Source organism: Oncorhynchus nerka, linkage group LG6 (genome assembly GCF_034236695.1).
Source record: "Oncorhynchus nerka isolate Pitt River linkage group LG6, Oner_Uvic_2.0, whole genome shotgun sequence".
Taxonomy (NCBI): Eukaryota; Metazoa; Chordata; class Actinopteri; order Salmoniformes; family Salmonidae; genus Oncorhynchus; species Oncorhynchus nerka.
The window spans coordinates 46,713,401-46,735,831 of record NC_088401.1 but is presented as its reverse complement, the minus strand read 5'-3'; the positions used below and the strand labels follow the sequence as shown (position 1 = coordinate 46,735,831).

General features: G+C 42.8%; 1 protein-coding gene across 2 annotated transcripts; it reads right to left on the bottom strand.

Moving 5' to 3' along the window:
• Positions 1 to 106: 106 nt before the first annotated feature.
• Positions 107 to 21,278, bottom strand: LOC115130486 (serine/arginine repetitive matrix protein 1-like). Of its 2 annotated transcripts, none has more exons than XM_065019582.1 (5): positions 20,872 to 21,278; positions 19,874 to 19,984; positions 19,705 to 19,768; positions 17,831 to 18,031; positions 107 to 12,501 (listed from the first exon to the last, which is right to left on the bottom strand). In XM_065019582.1, exons 1-5 carry the CDS (start codon positions 21,074 to 21,076, stop codon positions 11,166 to 11,168), a joined length of 1,917 nt encoding a protein of 638 aa, XP_064875654.1. In that variant the 5' UTR covers positions 21,077 to 21,278; the 3' UTR covers positions 107 to 11,165. The 2 variants fall into 2 exon arrangements, with proteins under 2 accessions (XP_064875654.1, XP_064875655.1); XM_065019583.1 differs by having other exon boundaries at positions 19,874 to 19,939.
• Positions 21,279 to 22,431: the final 1,153 nt, after the last annotated feature.

Genomic DNA, 22,431 nt, shown 5'->3' with positions numbered 1-22,431 from the left:
AATGTATTACAGGATGAGTATCAAAAAGCAATGTTCTCATCAGAATTACACTCCTAAATTGTGTTAAAAGCAAGTAAACTGCAAAATTAGTAATATGGACACAAGATAAAATTCATAACTTTAATATATACTTTGATTCCTTAATAATTGTTTGTTGTACAGCTGCATTTTCACATTTGAGACATACTCAAATCATCAGGTCGTTGATTAATAGTATATAGTATCAGTCAAAAGTTTGGACACACCTACTCATTCAAGGGTTTGTGTTTATTTTTATTTCCATTTTCTACATTGTAGAATAATAGTGAAGACATCAAAACTATGAAATAACACATGGAATCATGTATTAACCAAAAAAGTGTTCTACAAATCACAATATATTTTATATTTTTGATTCTTCTTTGTTTTTGATTCTTCTTTGCACACTCTTAGCATTCTGTCAACCAGCTTCGAGAGGTAGTCACCTGGAATGCAGGTGTGCCTTGTTAAAAGTTAATTTTTGGAATTAGTTTCCTTTTTAATGCATTTGAGCCAATCAGTTTTTTTGTGACAAGGTAGGGGTGGTATACAGAAGATAGTCCTATTTGGTAAAAGACCAAGTCCATATTATGGCAAGAACATCTCAAATAAGCAGAGAGAAATGACAGTTCATCATTACTTTAGGACATGAAGGTCAGTCAATCCAGAAAATCCTGAAAAAAAACTTTGAAAGTTTCTTCAAGTGCTGTCGCAAAAACCATCAAGCATTATGATGAAACTGGCTCTCATGAGGACCACCACAAAAAAGGAAGACCCATAGTTACCTCTACTGAAAAGGATACGTTCATTAGAGTTAACTGCAACTCAGATTGCAGCCCAAATAAATGCTTCACAGAATTCAAGTAACAGACACATCTCAATATCAACTGTTCAGAGGAGTCTGTGTAAATCAGGCCTCCATGGTCAAATTGCTACAAAGAAACCACTACTAAAGGACACCAATATGCAGAAGAGACTTGCTTGGGCCAAGAAAAATGAGCAATGGACATTAGACTGGTGCAAATCTGTCCTTTGGTCTGATAAATTTGAGATTTTTGGTTCCAACCACTGTGTCTTTGTGAGATGCAGAGGAGGTGAACGGATGATCTCCGCATGTGTGGTTCCCACCGTGAAGAATGGAGGAGGTGTGGAGTGCTTTGCTGGTGACACTGTCAGTGATATATTTAGAATAAGGTACACTTAACCAGCATGGCGACCACAGCATTCTGCAGCGATACGCCATCCCAACTGGTTTGAGCTTAGTGGGACTATCATTTGTTTTTCAACAGGACAATGATACAACACATCTCCAGGCTGTGTAAGGGCTATTTGACCAAGAAGGAGAGTGAAGGAGTGCTGCATCAGAAGACCTAGCCATCACAATCACCCAACCTCAACCCAATTGAGGTGGTTTGGGATGTGTTGGACCGCAGTGTGAAGGAAAAGCAGCCAACAAGTGCTCAGCATATGTGGGAACTCCTTCAAGACTGTTGGAAAATAATTTCAGGTGAAGCTGGTTGAGAGAATGCCAAGAGTGTGCAAAGCTGTCATCAAGGCAAAGGGTGGCTACTTTGAAGAATCTCAAATATAAAATATATTTTGATTTGTTTAACACTTTTTTGGTTACTACATGATTCCATATGTGTTATTTCATAGTTTTGATGTCTTCACTATTATTCTACAATGTAGAAAATTGTAAAAATAAAGAACAACCCTTGAATGAGTAGGTGTGTTCAAACTGGTTCTGTACATGTATGTTTACCTTATGTTTTTCCAGCTTCTGTCAATTAAGACACATGCAATATATGATTCTAAGGCCGCTACAAACACATTTAGATATAGTTTAAACTCAATGGACACAGAGTGAGACTACTTGAGGAGTTAGGTAATTGCTGTGAACTGGTAATACATGTAGCAGCCATAAACAGCAGAAGGGACCAAATGTAGGTAACAAAAATATTGCTTTGATTAGTGTGCTTTTGTTTACCAGTTCATTTGAAAACATTAAATCTTAATTGAAATCAGTCATATTCTGTGCTTGGTGGAGCTGTAACCATATTACCATTCACACGTGTAGTGACAGTACTATTTGCTGGTGAAACATTTATGCCTGTGGCATACAGTATATAGTAAGCTCTTCATTTCTTGACCATTTCACACCACTGATGTATATGAAAATAAACAGTATATCTAATGCATTTAAGCGCTGTTATGTTAGCTGTTCTTTATTGCGTATTATCATTTTAAATGTTTATACTATCTCTACAAGGCTACACAAACAATCCCATTCATATCTGATCAACCCTTTACATTCTGAAGTGGATCACAGTCATTTAACCTGGCATTTGCTTCCTTGACAAAACAAAAATCATACATTTGTTTTCAAAACAAGTATTCAATTAATGATTTAGTCACATCAAAACCTTACACCTTACACAAGTGCAATGCATTTGTAGTAAATTGACACCGATGTCATCACTTTCAACGAATATTCAATTACATCCCTGTTGACATTAAGGAAGCAAATCTAGATGAAATAAACTGGTATTCAACAGTGCACATTATTTCCATAAAGTCAAGTAAAGCTCAGGAATATTGTCATCGCATGGCTAAAACCGTATTCTCTGCATAACAATAAAGACATATGTTGTGCAAAAAGAATTACACAGCCTTGATGCCTTCTTGACATAGAATATGTTTCACATCAAGGCTGCGTTTACACAGGCAGCCCAATTCTGATCTTTTGCCACTAATTTGCCTTTTGACCAATCAGATCTTTTTCACATAATTGGGCAAAAGATCTGAATTTGGCTGTCTGTGTAAATAGCCTAAAAATCACATTGGCATTTTGTTAAAATTATGAAGTATAGTGAGAAGAAATGGGAATCGATGAGCGAGAAGAGGTGAGATGTGTGCTGTGTGTATACAATAGAGGGAAACACTGTTCACTACTACAGACCTGGGGGATATTCATTAGTGCACACAGTAGCAAAATGCTTTGCAACGGAAAACAATAACAAACCTTTCTCATTGGACAATATCAGGTAGGTCCCTCCATGTTTCGGCCCTTTTGCTTCTACTACGTTCCTTGTAAATACACCCCTGAAAATATGTTTTTTTTCTTTTTCTTCTAACTATTAGCATCTGAGTGTTTTCTTTGCCAAAGAGTATGTAGTCCAGTGGGAATAGTGAGGTCACCCTGACTGTAAACAAATTACTTCCAAACAAATGAATACTGTGAATCACAATAAATAAACTAGCATCCTAATGATGTGTTTTTATCAACTACAGTGCTGGCCTATGATTTCTATATAATTTCTAAAATAGGATCAGAATAATACTTCGGATTGTACGCTGCTCCTGTATGCTTCCAAGTAAACAAATAAACAACAATAATAATATGTTCCAGTACCTTAACATTTTATTCTAAAAGTCATTAGCTAATAGCACTATTCAGACTGAAATATGATTGAGTATTTGTTATAGTTGTTTAAGGACTATTTATTTCAGATGGCTAGATAAAAACGTACATTTATGAATATAACTACTGTTCCCTGAAGGAGGGTATGAGGTATAACATACAAATAAAATTACATTTTATTTGTCACATGCGCTGAATACAACAGGTATAGTGAGGTCACCTTACCGTGATGCTTACTTACAAGTCCTTAACCAACAATGCAGTTTTAAGAAAATAGAGTTAAGAAAATATTTACTAAATAAACTAAAGTAAAAAATTAAAAACATACTATGGAGAGTCGACGACCAATCACACCTGAAGCAAACTAAAAACACCCAACGGGCCAATGAATACAGAGTCCACTCTCGGTAGCCCCGCCTTCCTGGCTATAACACCGGGGCTTGCATTAATTTCCTCAAATCAGTACCACTACAGCGAGCCCAATCACCCTGACGGGGCACAGGGCCAAAATATGTTACACCTCGTTCCTTCCTTTAGGAAACATTAGTTATATTCATAACTGTACATTCCCTTTCAGTCGGTCACTCGGCATAACATACTATGGGGACATACACTCATACCAAAAGCCGGCTCAGGGGGTACCAAACTAGGAGGCCCACGGCAGCCCAAGCACCAAGGTTCCACAGGCTCCAGAAAGGGGTTATAGAAGCCATATTTTTCCCTAACACTTATCCGAGAGACATGACCTGTCAGAGCCTCATGAGGCCTGAACTGTCAGAGCCCCATATAGATAACCAGAACCTGCAGCAACTTGGTTATGCGCACTGACACGCTGCCACTGCATAGACCCCACGGTTCCAAGAACAATACTTATTTACCTTACGAGCCTGAAATGTCATAACTTGTACAAGGCACTGCAAGTCCAAAACAACAGAACACCTGTCGTGACTTGGTAAAGCGCACACGCGCACTGCATAGCATTGACCAGAGCCCAAGGCTCAAATCTACAGGGAATTGTGGTAACCCTAAAAAATAGATGTTTTATTGTCACGTATTGTACACCGGATAGGTGCAGTGAAATGTGTTGTTTTACAGGGTCGGGTATTCGACCCAACTACCTTTTGGTTACTGGCTCAACGCTCTAACCACTACTGGCCCAATTCTACCTGCCGCTGCCTGACAAATGCATATTGCATTTGGCAGCCCAAGGCTCAAATCCACAGGAAAACTGTGGTAACCCGGACAAAACGCTGCCTAACATCGACCAAGGCGGCCCAAGTCCGTAGACCTTACCGGTTCCAAAAAGGCTCCCACAGAGACCCAAGGAGTCTGGAATGCCAGAACTCACAAGGAGCCGCAAGTCCAAACCAACAGGGCATCTGCTGTGACTTGAAAATTAGCATTTGTGTGCCGCCTCATCAACGAACCACGGCAGTCCAAGGCTCAAACCCACAAGGAAACTGTAGCAACCCGGATAAATGCACAATCTGCGCTCTGTCTAACTCCCGGACCCAGCCATAAGAACACTATGAATCACACTGGGAGCAGTTATGTCCAACAGATAAAACCTCACAAAGGCCTGTGGGGAACCCCAACTCGCTGCAGCACAGATATCAAGAATCATAATTCCCCTGAACAATGCCCAAGACACAGCCACACCCATAACGGAGCGAGGATGCACACCGCTAGGTAAACCCTTGTCTTTTGCTGTACATGCCAATTAGATAGCCTCCACAATCCAATGAGAAAGATGAAAGCAACCTACCCCAAGCTGGATTAGCGAAACAGACAAAAAACTGGTCACAAACATGGATATCCTTGATCCTATCCATATACTGTATGTGCGTAAAGCACGCACCAGACACAGGCCATGCAACTTCCTTTGTTCGCTGGAAGCAAACGGAGGAGGTGAGACAGGGAACAGCTGAAAAGCTGTAGGAATTAGGGTTAACCGTTAGGAGCAAAAGATGCATTAGGACGTAACACCACCTTGCAGGCGCAAACTCCAAACAGGAAGGGTGTACTGATAGCGTGTGGAGATCGCCCCAACGCACTTTGCCGCCAAGGCCATAAGCAGGACAGTCTTGTAGGAAAGGACCTTCAGGTCCACAGACTCCGATGGTTCAAAAAGAGGCTCACACAATGTGTCCAGGACCAAATCCAGGTCCCAGGTCGGTGCCATAGACTTAGACACTGGTCTGAGCCGACGCACGCTTTTCAGGAACCGCACCACCAGAGGATGAAACCCCGGGGTAGAGCCATCAATCCCTACATGACACGCTAAGATGGCTGCCACAAACTTATAGTGTAGAAAAGAAATGCCCTGCTCATAAAGCTCTTGCAAGAACACCAACATGTCCACCAAAGCTCTGTAAAGGAGAAAATCCTTTAATCTTACACCAACTCTTAAACGCACACAACTTAGACGTTAGAGGAAGCTCGTGCCCGACTGTAAAGTCATAATCAAGTTCGAGGGTATAAACCCCTAGCCGCCAATTTCAGCCTTTCAGGGGCCAAACCCACATATTTCATATCTACAGTTGTGTATACCAAACATATCGTGCACCTGGGACAACAGATACAGACAACACAGAACTCTCCACAGGTGAATGATGGGAACCAGGGTTGTCTGGCCCCCAGAATCAACAACAGACACTCCTGACAGACCCTTTCAAGGTGGCCTGAATGAGGTCCACCGGAGGAAAAGCATAAAGCCAAACCCGAGGCCACTGATGTGCCAAAGTATTCATTCCCCAGATCCTTTATTGAGAAGAACAAGCAACAATGAGTGGTTTTCTCACAATGTGTAAAGATCTACGTCGGCCTTGCCGAACAGATCCCATATCTGGGCAACCACCGAGGGGTGAAGTTTCCACTCCATTGAGAGAGGACCCACCCTGGAAAGTAGATCCACACCCACGTTGAGAGATCTGGAAGGCATGTCACCCTGAGCAACAGGAAATGCCCATTACTCCCTATGAGCAGATAATGAGCCAGGTTCAAGAGAGAGAGTGTTGTCAGAACTTACCAACACATGCTGGCCCTCCAATATCGGAAGAAAGCGCCTCAGTGCCAGCAAAACAGCCAGTAGCTCCAGGTAATTGATATGCAGCGCCCTTAGCGCTATCAACCAAATCCCACTTTCCGAGTAGCCCACACACAGCGCTTGTCATCCCAGTGAGGATGCGTCTGTTGTGATCACCCTGCAGGACACTACCCAGCCAATGGCAACAACAGTCGCAGGGTTCTCTAAGGAGTTAACACCCTCAGGCACGATGGGGATATCTTCAGCAACTGATGGCAATGGCGAGATGCATCCAGACGAGTAGCTACGTGAACCAATTGCAGTGAAGCCTCGACTCTAGTAGCCGCAGAAGCGTGAGTATTTTGAACTTGTACACCTTAAGGTGCTTGTCCAAACCACACAAGTCCAGGATTTGATGCAGTGTTCCATTGCTCTTAGGAACTTGGGAATACCGGCTATACCAACCGCTCTGTACTTCTAACACGAGAACCAACCGAATAGCCCACTACAGGCGCTAGGACACACCCATGGTGACGCCTCACCAGCCCACCACTGGGCGGAGCACACGGCCAACCTCCCATACATTGTCATCTGCAGGGGTGGAGCACCACCTTGAGGACTGGGATAATGTGGTTATTTTGTCATGTCCTCTCACAGCCACCACTCCCGACAACCTTGTGTCTGACTGAAGAGACTGATTTATGCTCACATATGGGTGATACCATACTTTTGATACCCTTGGACACCATAGACCCTTGGGTAGAAGTATTGCACTCATTACTGCAAGTTGCTCTGGATAAGAGCGTCCACCAAATTACCAAAATGCAAATGCACAACGTCACCATTGACAAACAAAATAAAGTGCCCTTGTTTGTCATTCTCAGTGGTGCATGACATCGAGGCCCTGCATATGAAAAAGATTTGGGTCCAGATATCATAACCGAGTCTTCTAGTCATAGAGTTGGACGGGCGTTCACATGCTTTTTCCCAGCAGGAAAGCACTTCTACTTCCTGCTTTTGCTTCTTCTAGGAACGGGACTGCATGGACTCCATTGCTGAGCCAAACACTCCTTCGGCGAAATTGGCTTTCCCAAAACTCATTCTCCCGGCTCCGATAGGTTATTTATGACCAACTAGCATGCAAGCCGTGCTCTATTTGGGAGCAAAGGACAAGGATTAGCCTCTCTGTTTGCCTCAGAGGCCAGGTGGCTAACTAGCGTTCCATACTAGCATGAAAGCGAAACGTGCCCCCTCTAAAACAGTTCCACATTTCATGCAACTTGGCTGAATGTGAGTTATTTCAAGTAAAAAAACGTAAAGAGAGTCAAGTGACACTTTATCGCAGTCATCACAGGTGGTAAAACTTTCCCCAACCTGGGCTACCTCCGTTGCGAAGGAGAGCCATACCGCCGGCCACTGCTCTGCAGCTCAACGTGACATCCGTGGTAGAAACATGAAGCTGCCTGAGCTAGCTCATCCACCTCCTTCTCTGAAAACCCCCCAGAACCAGTCAGAGACACCACATCCTTTCCAGAATGCGGTTGCCCTTCAGGGAAGAAGAGAACCCAGCCAACTAGCCCATAGCTTGGCTGGGTTGCCCATCGGGGAATTGAACCCCAGGCCCCTGCATGACGGAGGGTAACAATTCCAACCAACAAAACAGCCCCTCTCTCTCAGGCCGCCATAATTGTTAATTTTTTTTTTAAGAAAGGGACTTCTTCAGTAACCCCAATCTAAGAAGTCAACATACAATAGAGTCTAAATTCAGTCTAAATTCAGCCGGTGACACCGGTCACACGAACTAGTCCATGCCAAGGCAGCCTGAGTGTATGTGTCCACCCCAGGCAAACAGGACAGCACTTGTGAGTATCTTTCAATTTCATTGTGAAATCATATGGTCATGGTCGGAGGTTCAAATCCAGCAGGTTAGCCTTTTTGACCATCTTACTTAAGCAAGGAAGCACTTGCTACACAAGCACAGCAGAGGTAGTCGGCTTTTTGCAAACACAAAACCTATTCAAGCAACGAAGCATTAGCTACACAAGCAGAGCAGAAAGTAATTAGCTTTTAGCTAACACAAAAACCGATACCAAGACCCAAAACTCGCAAAATCTTGGGGGACGAGTACAGAGCCGAAACCAGTAATCTTTGTGTGCTTGTAAATCGAGTGACAAGTTCTCCTTCAGGTGAGCTGAAGAGCGGAGAATTGAGGAAATTAATACGAACCCAGGTGTTATGGCTAGGAAAGTTGGGGCTTCTGAGGGCGGACTTTGCATTTATTGGCCCGTTGGGCGTGTTTTTAGTTTCTTCAGGTGACTCCTCATAGTATGTTATACCGAGTGACCAACTGAAAGGGAACCTTGAGTTACTCATAGGCAGTTTCTGGCTCTAATTCCATAGTATGGTATATACAGTTGAAGTCGGAAGTTTACATACACTTAGGTTGGAGTCATTATAACTTGCTTTTCAACCACTCCACAAATTTCTTGTTAACAAACTATATAGTTTTGGCAAGTCGGTTAGGACATCTACTTTGTGCATGACACAGCAAATTATTCAAAAAATTGTTTACATACGGATTATTTCACTTATAATTAACTGTATCACAATTCCAGTGAATCAGAAGTTTACATACACTAAGTTGACTGTGCCTTTAAACAGCTTGGAAAATTCCATAAAATGGTGTCATGGCTTTAGAAGCTTCTGATAGCCTAATTGACATAATTTGAGTCAATTGGAGGTGCACCTGTGGATGTATTTCATGGTCTACCTTCAAACTCAGTGCCTCTTTGCTTGACATCATGGGAAAATTAAAAGAAATCAGCCAAGACCTCAGAAAAAATGTTGACCTCCAAAAGTCTGGTTCATCCTTGGGAGCAATTTCCAAACGCCTGAAGGTACCACGTTATTCTGTACAAACAATAGTATGCAAGTATAAATACCATGAGACCATGCAGCCGTCATACCGCTCAGGAAGGAGATGCATTCTGTCTCCTACAGATGAACGTACTTTGGTGTGAGAAGTGCAAATCAATCCCAGAACAACAGCAATGGACCTTGTGCTGGAGGAAACCGGCACAAAAGTATCTATATCCACAGTAAAAACGAGTCCTATATCGACATAACCTGAAAGGCCACTCAGCAAGGAAGAAGCCACTGCTCCGAACTGCCATAAAAATCCAGGCTACGGTTTGCAACTGCACATGGGGACAAAGATCCTACATTTTGTAGAAATGTCCTCTGGCCTGATGAAACAAAAATATAACTGTTTGGCCATAATGACCATTGTTATGTTTGGAGGAAAAATGGGTAGGCTTGCAAGACGAAGAACACCATCCCAACCGTGAAGCACGGGGGTGGCAGCATCATGTTGTGGCGTGCTTTGATGCAAGAGGGACTGGTGAAGCAACATCTCCAGACATCATTCGGGAAGTTAAAGTTTGGTCGCAAATGGGCTTTCCAAATGGACAATGACCCCAAGCATACTTCCAAAGTTGTGGCAAAATGGTTTAAGAACAACAAAGTCAAGGTATTGGAGTGGCCATCACAAAGCCCTGACCTCAATCCCATAGAAAATTTGTGGGCAGAACTGAAAAAGCGTGTGTGAGCAAGGAGGCCTTACAAACCTGACTCAGTTACACCAGCTCTGTCAGGAGGAATGGGCCAAAATTCACCCAACTTATTGTGGGAAGCTTGTGGAAGGCTACCCAAAACTTTTGACCCAAGTTAAACAATTTAAAGGCAATGCTACCAAATACTAATTCAGTGTATGTAAACTTCTGACCCACTGGGAATGTGATGAAAGAAATAAAAGCTTAAATAAATCATTCTCTCTACTATTATTCTGACATTTCACATTCTTAAAATAAAGTGGTGATGCTAACTCATCTAAGACAGGGAATTTTTACTTGGATTAAATGTCAGGGAAATGTGAAAAACTGAGTTTAAATGTATTTGGCTAAGGTGTATGTGAACTTCCGACTTCAACTCTATAGAACATTGGAGGCTGCTGAGGGGAGGTCGGCTCATAATAATGGCTGGAATGGAGTACATGGAATGTTATAAAACACATGGAAACCACATGTTTGATACCATTCCATTTATTCCGTTCCATCCATTACTATGATCCGTCCTCCGCTCAGCAGCCCCCGCTGATGTAGAAGAGTTAGAGATCGGACTGACAATAAATTAGAATACACAGATATTACCCGTTATTTGCTGTTGGTCGATTTACACTGTGGTGTAGTTGATTGTTGTTGGGGTTAAAGTTGATTGTTGTAAAATGCAGTCTGTGAGCAGTGTTTTCAAAAAAAGTGCACTTGTAGATGGAGGCCTGGGCTTGCACTGTCTGTTGATAATAGAAGTAGTACTGTAGCAGTGCTGTTAGCCACATTATGCAAGCCTTTAATATCAATACATCTGGATATAAGGTGCCAGTGCTTAGCTAACCACAACTTGTCTATATCAATTAATAAATCACAGCCTTGCTGGTATGCCCCCGCCGTTTTAAAGCCATGTCAAGGTCTAGTTGGTTCCAGACAGCCTGTCTCAGTCTCGTATAGTTCAGTTTTGCCATGGCCTGGTTCGGTTTAGCTCCGTAGTATTGCAATATATCCGTTTGTCACAGTTGGGTGTGGCCAGTCTTTCCCCCTCCCCCATCCCAGCGTGTCCTCTCTCTATCTCTCTTTCTCTCTCTCTCTTTCACCACTTGTGCTGACTGTGCACTGATCTCTTCTCCTCCAGAGACACACCCTCCTCTTGGCTGACCCGACAGTCCTGTATGCCCTCCATCTCCACCTCATCATCCTTCCCTTTCTCTGGGGTGCTCTGAGCCACAGCAGGGTCCTCCTCTTCCTCCTCCTTCATTAACTCAGCCGTACGCACCACATAGAACTCCATCTGACTGTCCGGGCTGGCTTTGACTATGGTAACACTCCCTACCTCCAGCTTGTCCTCTAAAGGGTCTCCGCTGGTGGGGGAGATCTTGACGGAGGTTGAGGTGGGAGAGACTTTCATGGAAGCCGTGGTGGGGGAGACTTTCATGGGGTCCACAGTGGGGCAGACTTTCACAGGAACAGCAGTGGGAGAAACTTTGTCAGCCCTGACAGTAGCAAGGCTCTCAAACTTGTCCTCTGGCCCTTTCGTGGTTGGTGAGGTTTCGTCCACCTTGACAAAAGTAGTAGTATTCTTTAGAATGCTACGGGGTAGAGTGGTGGGGGACACCATTAAGGGGGTAGGGGCAGGAGAGACATTTAACGGGCTAGAGGAAGAAAACACTTTTCTGGACGACTGGCCAGGGGAGACTTGTATGGGGAAAGGGGTAGGATAAACATTTAAATGAGTAGGGGAGGGGGACACATTTCTGGAGGACAGGTCAGGTGAGACATTCAAGAGGTTAGAGGTTGGAGAGGCTTGTACAGGGGTAGGGGTAAGAGAGACATTTAAGGCGCTAAGACTAGGGTTATTATACGAGCCTTGGGTAAGGGGTAATATCTCAGGGGTCATGGGGGTGACTTGTACTGGGGTGGTGGTGGGGGAATCTTGCATTGGGGGTGTTAGAGGGGAGACGCCTCTTGGACTCGTGTTGGGAGAGACTGGTACGGGACTCTCTGTGGGGGACACTACAAAAGTGACCCTAGTAGGGTACATTTTAACAGGAGCCATCTCAGTGTCGTCAGGTGCACCAGAGTCCAGGCTGGGCTGGGACGACAGGATCTTCACAGGGCTGGAGGTCTGCACTGGAGCAGTGAAGAGGGGTTCCTCTTCTACCATGGGCTGGCTCAGTGGCACTTTGGCCCCCACTGGATCACTACCTCTGCGTGGGGAGAACAGAACCAGACTCTTCTTCCGCTTGGCCACGATGGGAACCACACCATTGGTGCTGTCCGTTTTGACGTCTTTGAACATGCTCCGCAGGTTGTACCCCTCCTTCCTCTGGGGGTCGTCCTCATCCCCCTTCTCACTATCCAGAGCCTCTGATTGGTCTAACTGGTCGCCAGACCCCTGATCCTTTTTGTCCATGTGGGTGACTCGGAACCTGTAGGTATACGGACCTCTATTAAGTACATCACTACGATAAGGACATTACATAGCATAACTGTACACATGTAAAGTACTTAAACACAAACACAAAGGCCTCTGAATCCTAAATCCTAAACCCCCTAGAGTCGAATGAGCACAATAAAAACATCAAAATCTGTCAGTTTAAGCTAGAGATATCAGCATCTGCGGTGGAAGGTGGCAGATCGGTGTCTATCAGACCAGGACACATCCCGGAAATCGGTCTTTTCGAACACATACACTACATGACCAAAAGTATGTGGACACCTGGTCCTGCTAGTCTAACATCTCATTCTAAACTCATGGGCATTAATATGGAGTTGGTCCCCCTTTGCTGCTATAACAGCCTCCACTCTTCTGGGAAGGCTTTCCATGAGATGTAGTAACATTGCTGCAGGGACTTGCTTCCATTCAGCCACAAGAGCATTGGTGAGGTCGGGCACTGATGTTGGGCGACTTAGGCCTGGCTTGCAGTCGGCATTCCAATTCATCCCAAAGGTGTTTGATGGGGTTGAGGTCAGGGCTCTGCGCAGACTAGTCAAGTTCTTCCACACCAATCTCGACAAACCATTTTTGGATGGACCTCGCTTTGTACACGGGGGCATTGTCATGCTGAAACAGGAAAGGGCCTTCCCCAAACTGTTGCCACAAAGTTGGAAGCACAGAATCATCTAGAATGTCATTTTATGCTGTAGCGTTAAGATTTCCCTTCACTGGAACTAAGCCCCAGACCATTATTCCTCCTCCACCAAACTTGACAAACTTTACAAATTTTACGGCGAGCTTTACACCACTCCAGCCTATGTTTGGCATTGCACATGGTGATCTTAGGCTTGTGTTCGGCTGCTAGGCCATGGAAAACAATTTCCTGAAGCTCCCGGTGAACAGTTCTTGTTCAGTTCAGTTCTGATGTTGCTTCCAGAGCAGTGGTCTAAAGTACTTAAGTAAAATTACTTTAAAGTACTACTTAAGTCGTTTTTTGTGGGTATCTGTACTTTACTTTACTATTTATATTTTTGACAACTTTTACTTCACTACATTCCTAAGGAAAATAATGTACTTTTTACTCCATACATTTTCCCTGACACCCAAAAGTACTAGTTACAATTTGAAAGCTTAGCAGGACAGGAAAATGGTCCAATTCACACACTTATCAAGAGAATATCCCTGGTCATCTCTCCTGCCTCTGATTTGATGGACTCACTAAACACAAATGATTTGTTTGTCAATTACAGTGCATTCGGAAAGTATTCAGACCCCTTCCCTTTTACCATATTTTGTTACATTACAGCATTATTCTAAAATGTATTAAATACATGTTTTTCCTCATCAATGTACACATGGTACCTCATAATGACAAAGCAAAAGGTTTTTAGAAATTGTTGCAAGTGTATTAATATTTTTAAACAGAAATACCTTATTTATATAAGACCATTTTGCTATGAGACTCAAACTTGAGCTTGAACAGGTGAATCCTGTTTTCATTGATCCTCCTTGAGATGTTTTTACAACTTGATTGGAGTGCACATGTGGTAAATTCAATTAATTGGACATGATTTGGAAAGGCACACACCTGTCTATATATGGTCCCACAGTTGACAGTGTATGTTAGAGCAAAAACCAAGCAATGAGGTCAAACGAAATGTCCGTAGAGCTCCGAAACAGGATTGTTTTTGGGCACAGATCTGGGGAAGGGTACCAAATGATGTCTGTAGCATTGAAGGACCCCAAGAACAGAGTGGCCTACATCATTCATAAATAGAAGATGTTTGGAACCACCAAGACTTTTCCTAGAGCTGGCTGCCCGGCCAAACTAAGTATTCGGGGGAGAAGGGCCTTGGTCAGGGAGGTGACCAATAACCTGACTAACAGAGCTCCAGAATTCCTCTGTGTAGATGGGAGAATCTTCCAGAAGGACAACCATCTCTACACCACTCCACCAATCAGACTTGTATGGTCAGAAGAAAACCACTCCTCATTAAAAGGCACATGGCAGCCCACTTGGAATTTGCCAAAAGGCACCTAAAGGACTCTCAGACCATGAGAAACAAGTTTCTCTGGTTTGATGAAACCAAGATTGAACTCTTTGGCCTGAATACCAAGTGTCACATCTGGAGGAAACCTGGCACCATCCCTACGGTGAAGCATGGTGGTGACAGCATCATGCTGTGGGGAACAGGATCAAAGGAAAGATGAACAGAGCAAAGTACTTAGAGATCCTTGATGAAAACCTGCTCCAGAGCACTCAGGACCTCAGACTGGGGCAAAGGTTCACCTTCCAAGAGGACAACAACCTTATGCACACAGCCAAGACAACGCAGTAGTGGCTTCGGAACAAGTCTCTAAAAGCCCTTGAGTGGCCAGGGTGTGGCCCGGACTTGAACCCGATCAAATATCTCTGGAGAGACCTGAAAATAGCTGTGCAGCGACACTTCCCATCCAACCTGACAGAGCTTGAGAGGACCTGCAGAGAAGAATGGGAGAAACTCCCCAAATACAGGTTTGCCAAGCTTGTAGCGTCATACCCAAGAAGACTTGAGGTTGTAATTGCTGGCAAAGGTGCTTCAACAAAGTACTAAGTAAAGGGTCTGAATACTTATGTACATTTTATATTTCAGTTTTTTTTTATACATTTGCAAAAACATCAAACTTTTTTGCTTTGTCATTATGGGGTATTGTGTGTAGATTGATGAGGAAAAAACAATTTAATCCATTTTAAAATAAGGCTGTAACATAACAAAATGGGGAATTTTTTTCTTAATGGTGCAGTCTGGTTTGCGTAATATAAGGAATTTGAAATGAGTTATACTTTTACTTTTGATACTTAAGTATATTATAGCAATTACATTTACTTTTGATACTTAAATACATTTAAAACAAAATACTTTTAGACTTTTACTCAAGTAGTATTTTACTCAATGACTTTCACTTTTACTTGAGTCATTTTCTATTTAGGTACCTTTACTTTTACTCAAGTATGACAATTGGATACTTTTCCCACCACTGTTCAAGAGGCCGTTTGGAACTCGGTAGTGAGTGTTGCAACCGAGGACAGATGATTTTTACACTCTATTTAACCTATTTAAGCGCAATAGCACTTGGCGGTCCCATTCTGTGAGTTTGTGTGGCCTACCACTTTGCGGCTGAGCCGTTGTTGATCCTAGACGTTTTCACTTCACTATGACAGCACTTACAGTTGACCGGGGCAGCTTTAGCAGGGCAGAAATCTGATGAATTGACTTGTTGGAAAGGTGGCATCCTGTGACGGTGCCACGTTGAAAGTCAGTGAGCTCTTCCTTAAGGTCATTCTACTGTCAATGTTTGTCTATGGAGATTGCATTGCTGTGTGCTCAATTTTATACACCTGTCAGCAGCGGGTGTGGCTGAAATAAGGTAATTCTACTGTCAATGTTTGTCTATGGAGATTGCATTGCTGTGTGCTCAATTTTATACACCTGTCAGCAGCGGGTGTGGCTGAAATAGTTAAATTCACTCATTTGAAGGGGTGTCCACATACTTGTGTGTATATATTGTACATGTCGGTTGTTTTGCTCTAATATGCTCACACGACTCATTTGAAGATAGCCTGGTAGCAGTTTTTTTTAAATGAAGTATATATGAAAGCAGTTTCAATGGTGTAAAAGTACTTGAAAGTACTACTTAAGTAGTTTATTGGGGTATCTGTACTTTACTATTTATATTTCTGACTACTTTTACTTCACTACATTCCTAAAGTAAAATTTAGTTTTTACTCCATACATTTTCCCTGACACCTAAAAGCAATTTGAACGCTTAGCAGGACAGAAGAATTGCCTAAATCACACACCTATCAAGAGAACATCCCTGGTCATCCCTACTGTTTCTGATCTGGTGGACTCACTAAGCACATGCTTTGTTTGTAAATTATATTTTAGTGTTGGAGCATGCCCCTAGCTATCCGTAAATTAAAAGAACAAGAAAATGAGGCTGTCTGGTTTGCTTAACATAAGTAATTTTACATTATTTATACACTGCTCAAAAAAATAAAGGGAACACTAAAATAACACATCCTAGATCTGAATGAATGAAATATTCTTATTAAATACTTTTTTCTTTACATAGTTGAATGTGCTGACAACAAAATCACACACAAATTATCAATGGAAATCAAATTTATCAACCCATGGAGGTCTGGATTTGGAGTCACACTCAAAATTAAAGTGGAAAACCACACTACAGGCTGATCCAACTTTGATGTAATGTCCTTAAAACAAGTCAAAATGAGGCTCAGTAGTGTGTGTGGCCTCCACGTGCCTGTATGACCTTCCTACAATGCTTGGGCATGCTCCTGATGAGGTGGCGGATGGTCTCCTGCGGGATCTCCTCCCAGACCTGGACTAAAGCATCCGCCAACTCCTGGACAGTCTGTGGTGCAACGTGGCGTTGGTGGATGGAACGAGACATGATGTCCCAGATGTGCTCAATTGGATTCAGGTCTGGGGAACGCTCTGGACACTACGCTGACAGACACAGCAAACCTTCTTGCCACATCTCGCACTGATGTGCCATCCTGGATGAGCTGCACTACCTGAGCCACTTGTATGGGTTGTAGACTCCGTCTCATGCTACCACTAGAGTGAAAGCACCGCCAGCATTCAAAAGTGACCAAAACATCAGCCAGGAAGCATAGGAACTGAGAAGTGGTCTGTGGTTACCACCTGCAGAACCACTCCTTTATTGGGGGTGTCTTGCTAATTGCCTATAATTTCCACCTGTTGTCTATGCCATTTGCACAACAGCATGTGCAATTTATTGTCAATCAGTGTTGCTTCCTAAGTGGACAGTTTGATTTCACAGAAGTGTGATTGACTTGGAGTTACATTGTGTTGTTTAAGTGTTCCCTTTATTTTTTTGAGCAGTGTACTTAACTATACTTGGCTACACTCTTACTTGGCTACACTCTACACTCCTCTGTGGAAGGGGCTCTACTTGGAACCCAAAAGAGTTCTACCTGGAACCAAAAGGGTGCTATCTTCAACCTAAAATGTTTTTTTGGCTGTCCCCATAGGAGAACCCTTTGAGGAAACCATTTTGGTTCCAGCTAGAACCCTTTTGGTTCCAGGTAGAACTCTTTTGGATTCCATGTAGAAACCTTTCCACAGAGGGTTCTACATGGAACCCAAAAAGGGTTCTACCTGGAACCAGACAGGGTTCTCCTATAAGGACAGCCAAATAACCCTATTGGAGCACTTTTTCTAAGAGTGTAAATAAATAAATATGAATGTATTGTGTTGTCAAATATTAGTTAGCAGTTCAGTGTGACTCACCTTCCCACAGCGAACACAGTGGACTCTCTCCTCTCTCCCGGCGTTCTCGGCTTAATGGTCCGAGGTACACGGCTCCGGCGTCGGGCCTTCTTGGAGCGCCCTTGCACACAGAGCGTGCAGGACTTGTGGTCAAGCTGGGCTCCAGAGTGCACGGTGTGGTGATGAGGTGGAATACCCCCCAGGCTCTCTTTGCGCAGTAACCTTTCGGAAAGACAAAGAAGGAATCACTCTGTCATATGTATTTTCCATTCAAACACACTGAACCATAGAACCCTGACTAAGCAAAAACATCCAAAGCCAAATACACTTTTCCAAGAAGCAGCTGCCGGTTTATAGCATATTTATTGGAATCTGTCTGTGAAATATGAATCTCTAGTGTGATCTATTAGTCCCTTGGTTCCCGACTCTGACCGCCTCTGTCCGTGACCTCCCTCCCATCAGGACTACAGCGTCCCTGGGGAGGTGTCTGTAGCTGTGCTGAAGCTGGCTAAGAGAGGAGAGTGTGGGAAGAATACGAATGGGTGGCCAACGAATGCCACAGGCAGGAACACTAAAACACTCAACCTAGAGGTGCCAAATAAGAATCTGGATTTAATTAAAAAGCATAAATGAGTTTTCCTTTCTCTAGTACGCTAGTAGCACATCACAACTATATTATCACAGCACATCACTGGGTCGGAGTTTCTCTCAAATGCTCTCGATCATCTCAACCTAGAATGCTTTATATGCAGTGGTGGAAAAAGTATCCAATTGTCATACTTGATTAAAAGTAAAGATACCTTAATAGAAAATAACTCAGGTAGAAGTCATCCAGTAAAATACTACTTGAGTAAAAGTCTAAAATGTAATTATGTAAATTATTTTCTTTAGGAATGTAGTGAAGTAAAAGTAAAAGTTGTCAAAAAATATAAATAGTAAAGTACAGATACCCAAAAAAACTACTTTAGTAGTACCTTAGTGTTTTTACTTAAGTACTTTACACCACTGTTTATTTATATGGATGTGGGTAGTAGTAAAATAAATGTTTTCTCTTGTTCTGTATCTTCCTCAAATGCTTTATATGGATGTGAGCAACACTTCGTTGGCATACAGTTATAGTATAATATGTTGAGAGGCTATTTGTGTTTTGCTTCAGAACACAGCAGTAAAGATCAGACCCCATAATAGAGCTGCGGATGCAGCAGGGCAACAATAAGCCAGGTGGCCCTATGGGACAGGCAGCCCAAGGTAAGAGACACTGACTGCATACACAGCTGTCTACAGGGACACAGGAACAGAGGAGCTGGGCACGCCACTGTAAAGCTACCATCTGGTCCCAGGATAAATACAAGCTACACACAATACACTTTATCCAGACTCAGTCTGACTACTACAGGCACAGTGAAATGTACACCCATTATTGTGGCCTCTCTGAAAACTCCACACCCTAAAGAAGGAGGGAAAAACCTGTAGTATAGTACACCGAGTACAGAAGACCTACATTTGAACCATATGTATTATGTACCACATAAAGACAGGTTTGTTTAAGTGCTAAAAGGGACTAGGACTGTATTACTTGAGAGAGTTGGTGATCTTAGGAAGTAAGGTGCTTGTTTACCGTAGCTCTGCACACTAAAAGACTTTCACCAAGGGTGATAATACAACCATGGAGTAATGCCAGTCAGATGAACTAAACATCATGTAAATCAATGTTTTATATCTAAAAGAGGCTTAATGTTTGAACAAGCTATGCTTACATTTTATGAATCAAAACAGTTCACATTTTAAGTGTACTTATTTTCAGTATATTTTTAAGACAAGGTGAATGTGAATCCACTTACATGACTAATAGATAGCATAACCAAATAAAAAAAGTTGGTATTAGCTATACATACGTAGGATCATGATGTTCACAAATATCCTGTTTTCCTAGCATCTCCTTGAAGGCTTCCATGTTGGCTAGAAGGCAAAACAGAACACAAAAAATACACATTTATTTTAAAGTGTAATTCCTAAGATATTGATAAAATCTAGTATCTATTGTGTTGTTTCTCGAGTTACTACCTTCATTTTCAATGATGCACTTCAGGATTTGTTCAACAGTGTCTTGATGGTCCTCTTCTTCATCATCTGTAATACATGAAAGATTGTCTGGCGAAGCAGCTTGCCCCCAAGCTTGCTCCGTCATCATTCGAGATTATTAAAGGAAATTCTCAATGTTGTCGACCTTAACCCTGTTTTAACTAGTCTGGCAAAGCAGCTTGCCCCCAAGCTTGCTCCGTCATCATTCGAGATTATTAAAGGAAATTCTCAATGTTGTCGACCTTAACCCTGTTTTAACTAGTCTGGCAAAGCAGCTTGCCCCCAAGCTTGCTCCGTCATCATTCGAGATTATTAAAGGAAATTCTCAATGTTGTCGACCTTAACCCTGTTTTAACTAGTCTGGCAAAGCAGCTTGCCCCCAAGCTTGCTCCGTCATCATTCGAGATTATTAAAGGAAATTATCAATGTTGTCGACCTTAACCCTGTTTTAACTAGTCTGGCAAAGCAGCTTGCCCCCAAGCTTGCTCCGTCATCATTCGAGATTATTAAAGGAAATTCTCAATGTTGTCAACCTTAACCCTGTTTTAACCATTTTTAAAAGGAGCTTATTTATGTTTGTGTGAATCAACCGATTCTACAGCTCCTTTAAGGTAGTTTATTTCAACTAAAGCATCCACTGATGGGCCGGCTTCATTTAATATGGAAAATATGACTTCTTTGTGAGTATCCAATGTTGACATAGGAATGAATTTAATTCAAGCTGAATAACATCCTCTTAAACTAAATAGTACAACAGAGTTCCTCTGTTTCCTGTTTATGAAAGGGCCAAGGCCCTTTGGATAAAAACCGACACCTCTGAAAAAAGTCACACATACCATATATATCTGCCTCAAAAATCAATAGTGGACGCTTGTTAACTTCTTCAAGCCATATCCCCGATCCTGACATCAATGGATAGATCAAAGCCAATATATAAAACTCTTTCTGACAGATCCTTGTTTTCCCTGGTAGATACTTACCATTCTTGTCTGGTCCCAGTTTCTGCTCACACTCCTCCTCATCTTCATCTTCCTCCTCCCCTGTCCTGCAGCGGTAGCCCTTCTTCTTCAGAAGGTGGCAGACCAGGAAACCCAGGAGGCCCGTGATGAAGAAGAAGAAAACCAGGAGGAAGATCATGTATGGGGGAGGGGGGTCACCCACTGTCGATGCCTCCAGGTCCGTCATCTCTCAGCAGTCTTCACTCACCCTCTATCTGTACCGTAGTCCTAAATAGGCAATGGGCACATACATATGTACTGTACTGTAGAGTCAGTGATGAAACCTTGAAGGGGGTCCCCCACCACACTTAACAGACGTCAACTGTTGATCCATTCAGCAGCATTGATGGGTCTGCGTGCGTGGTCTTGTCTGGCCATCTGAGCCTCCTGTGTGGAATAGATACCCCCCCCCCACCCCACCCTCAGCTTCCGTGCGTACCGCTGGCTAAAGCCAACTTTATCTATCTCAGCAGGCAGAGCTGGGCCAGTGGGTACACACCCTCTGTTTTTTCACTGGGCATCTTAACCAACACAAACACAGACACACTGTGCTAAATTCCACAGGCCAAGGAGTGAGGTATTCATCGGTGACTCATTAATTAAAATTCCGTTGTATGGTACTTGATAGGTTGTAAAACCCGGTCAGGAAAATAACTCAATGTTTGTACTACAATGTTATTTTTAAAGTTGTGAATTAAAGTTTGAAGCTTCTGCTTACAGAGGAAGTTGGTCAATATTTTGGTCCATATTTTTTATTACAGAGGGCCTAGACACAACCACCTTAAAGCCCATCACTCCAGCAGTTCAGGCATATACTTCATTGCAGTTCCCCAGCAGCAGTAGAATTCTTGTGTCCCTCTAAAGACAAAAAGTACATTCCCTTCTGCCTACTCTCCCAGCCTGACATTTTTACAATATGTGGGTGGAATTGGAAATGTATGGCAACTAATGTTTCTGTGAAATGTACAGTCTATCTGTCCCTCTAAATCATGCCACTTACTGATAAGGCTGTCACTAGTCTAGTGCCACAGTCACAAGAGGACTAGTCCTGTATACAGCTGACATGTTCTGTCAGACTTACATCAATTGATTATAGATTCTCAGTAAATCTGTTGAATTACAATGAGGTAATTTGCAGTAAACATTGAATTTGCAGGAAAAAATGACAGGAAAGGACACGAGCAAACTGAAATATGGGGCAGAATATCTCTGCATCAGCATAAGCACAGATAATCTTGAGGTGACTCAGCAATATAATGCACTCCATCAGGAACACACACATTGATGACACTGCAGCAACATACTGTGTTTTTCCCTGTCACTGACAGCAAGCTCTGCACTAATAACACTGCAAACGGCATTTTTAAGAATAGCATAAAAAAACGTGATTCAATTGAGCCAACGATTTTTATTTGTGATGCCTGCTGCTACATTCTGACTCCTTCAGTGACATACATGACCTTTTGAATATCAACTTCTTTTCAGATAACCTTTACTATAACTTAAACTGTGAAGAATGCACAGCGGTGCAGTAAATGTTTT

Coding starts and splice junctions, on each gene's coding strand:
- LOC115130486 (XM_065019582.1), bottom strand. CDS start 21,076: ATGACGGACCTGGAGGCATCGACAGTGGGTGACCCCCCTCCCCCATAC. Junction 19,985..20,871: donor ACTGGGACCAGACAAGAATG/GTAAGTATCTAC, acceptor TGACGGAGCAAG/CTTGGGGGCAAGCTGCTTCG. Junction 12,502..17,830: donor ACTGTGTTCGCTGTGGGAAG/GTGAGTCACACT, acceptor GTATACCTACAG/GTTCCGAGTCACCCACATGG.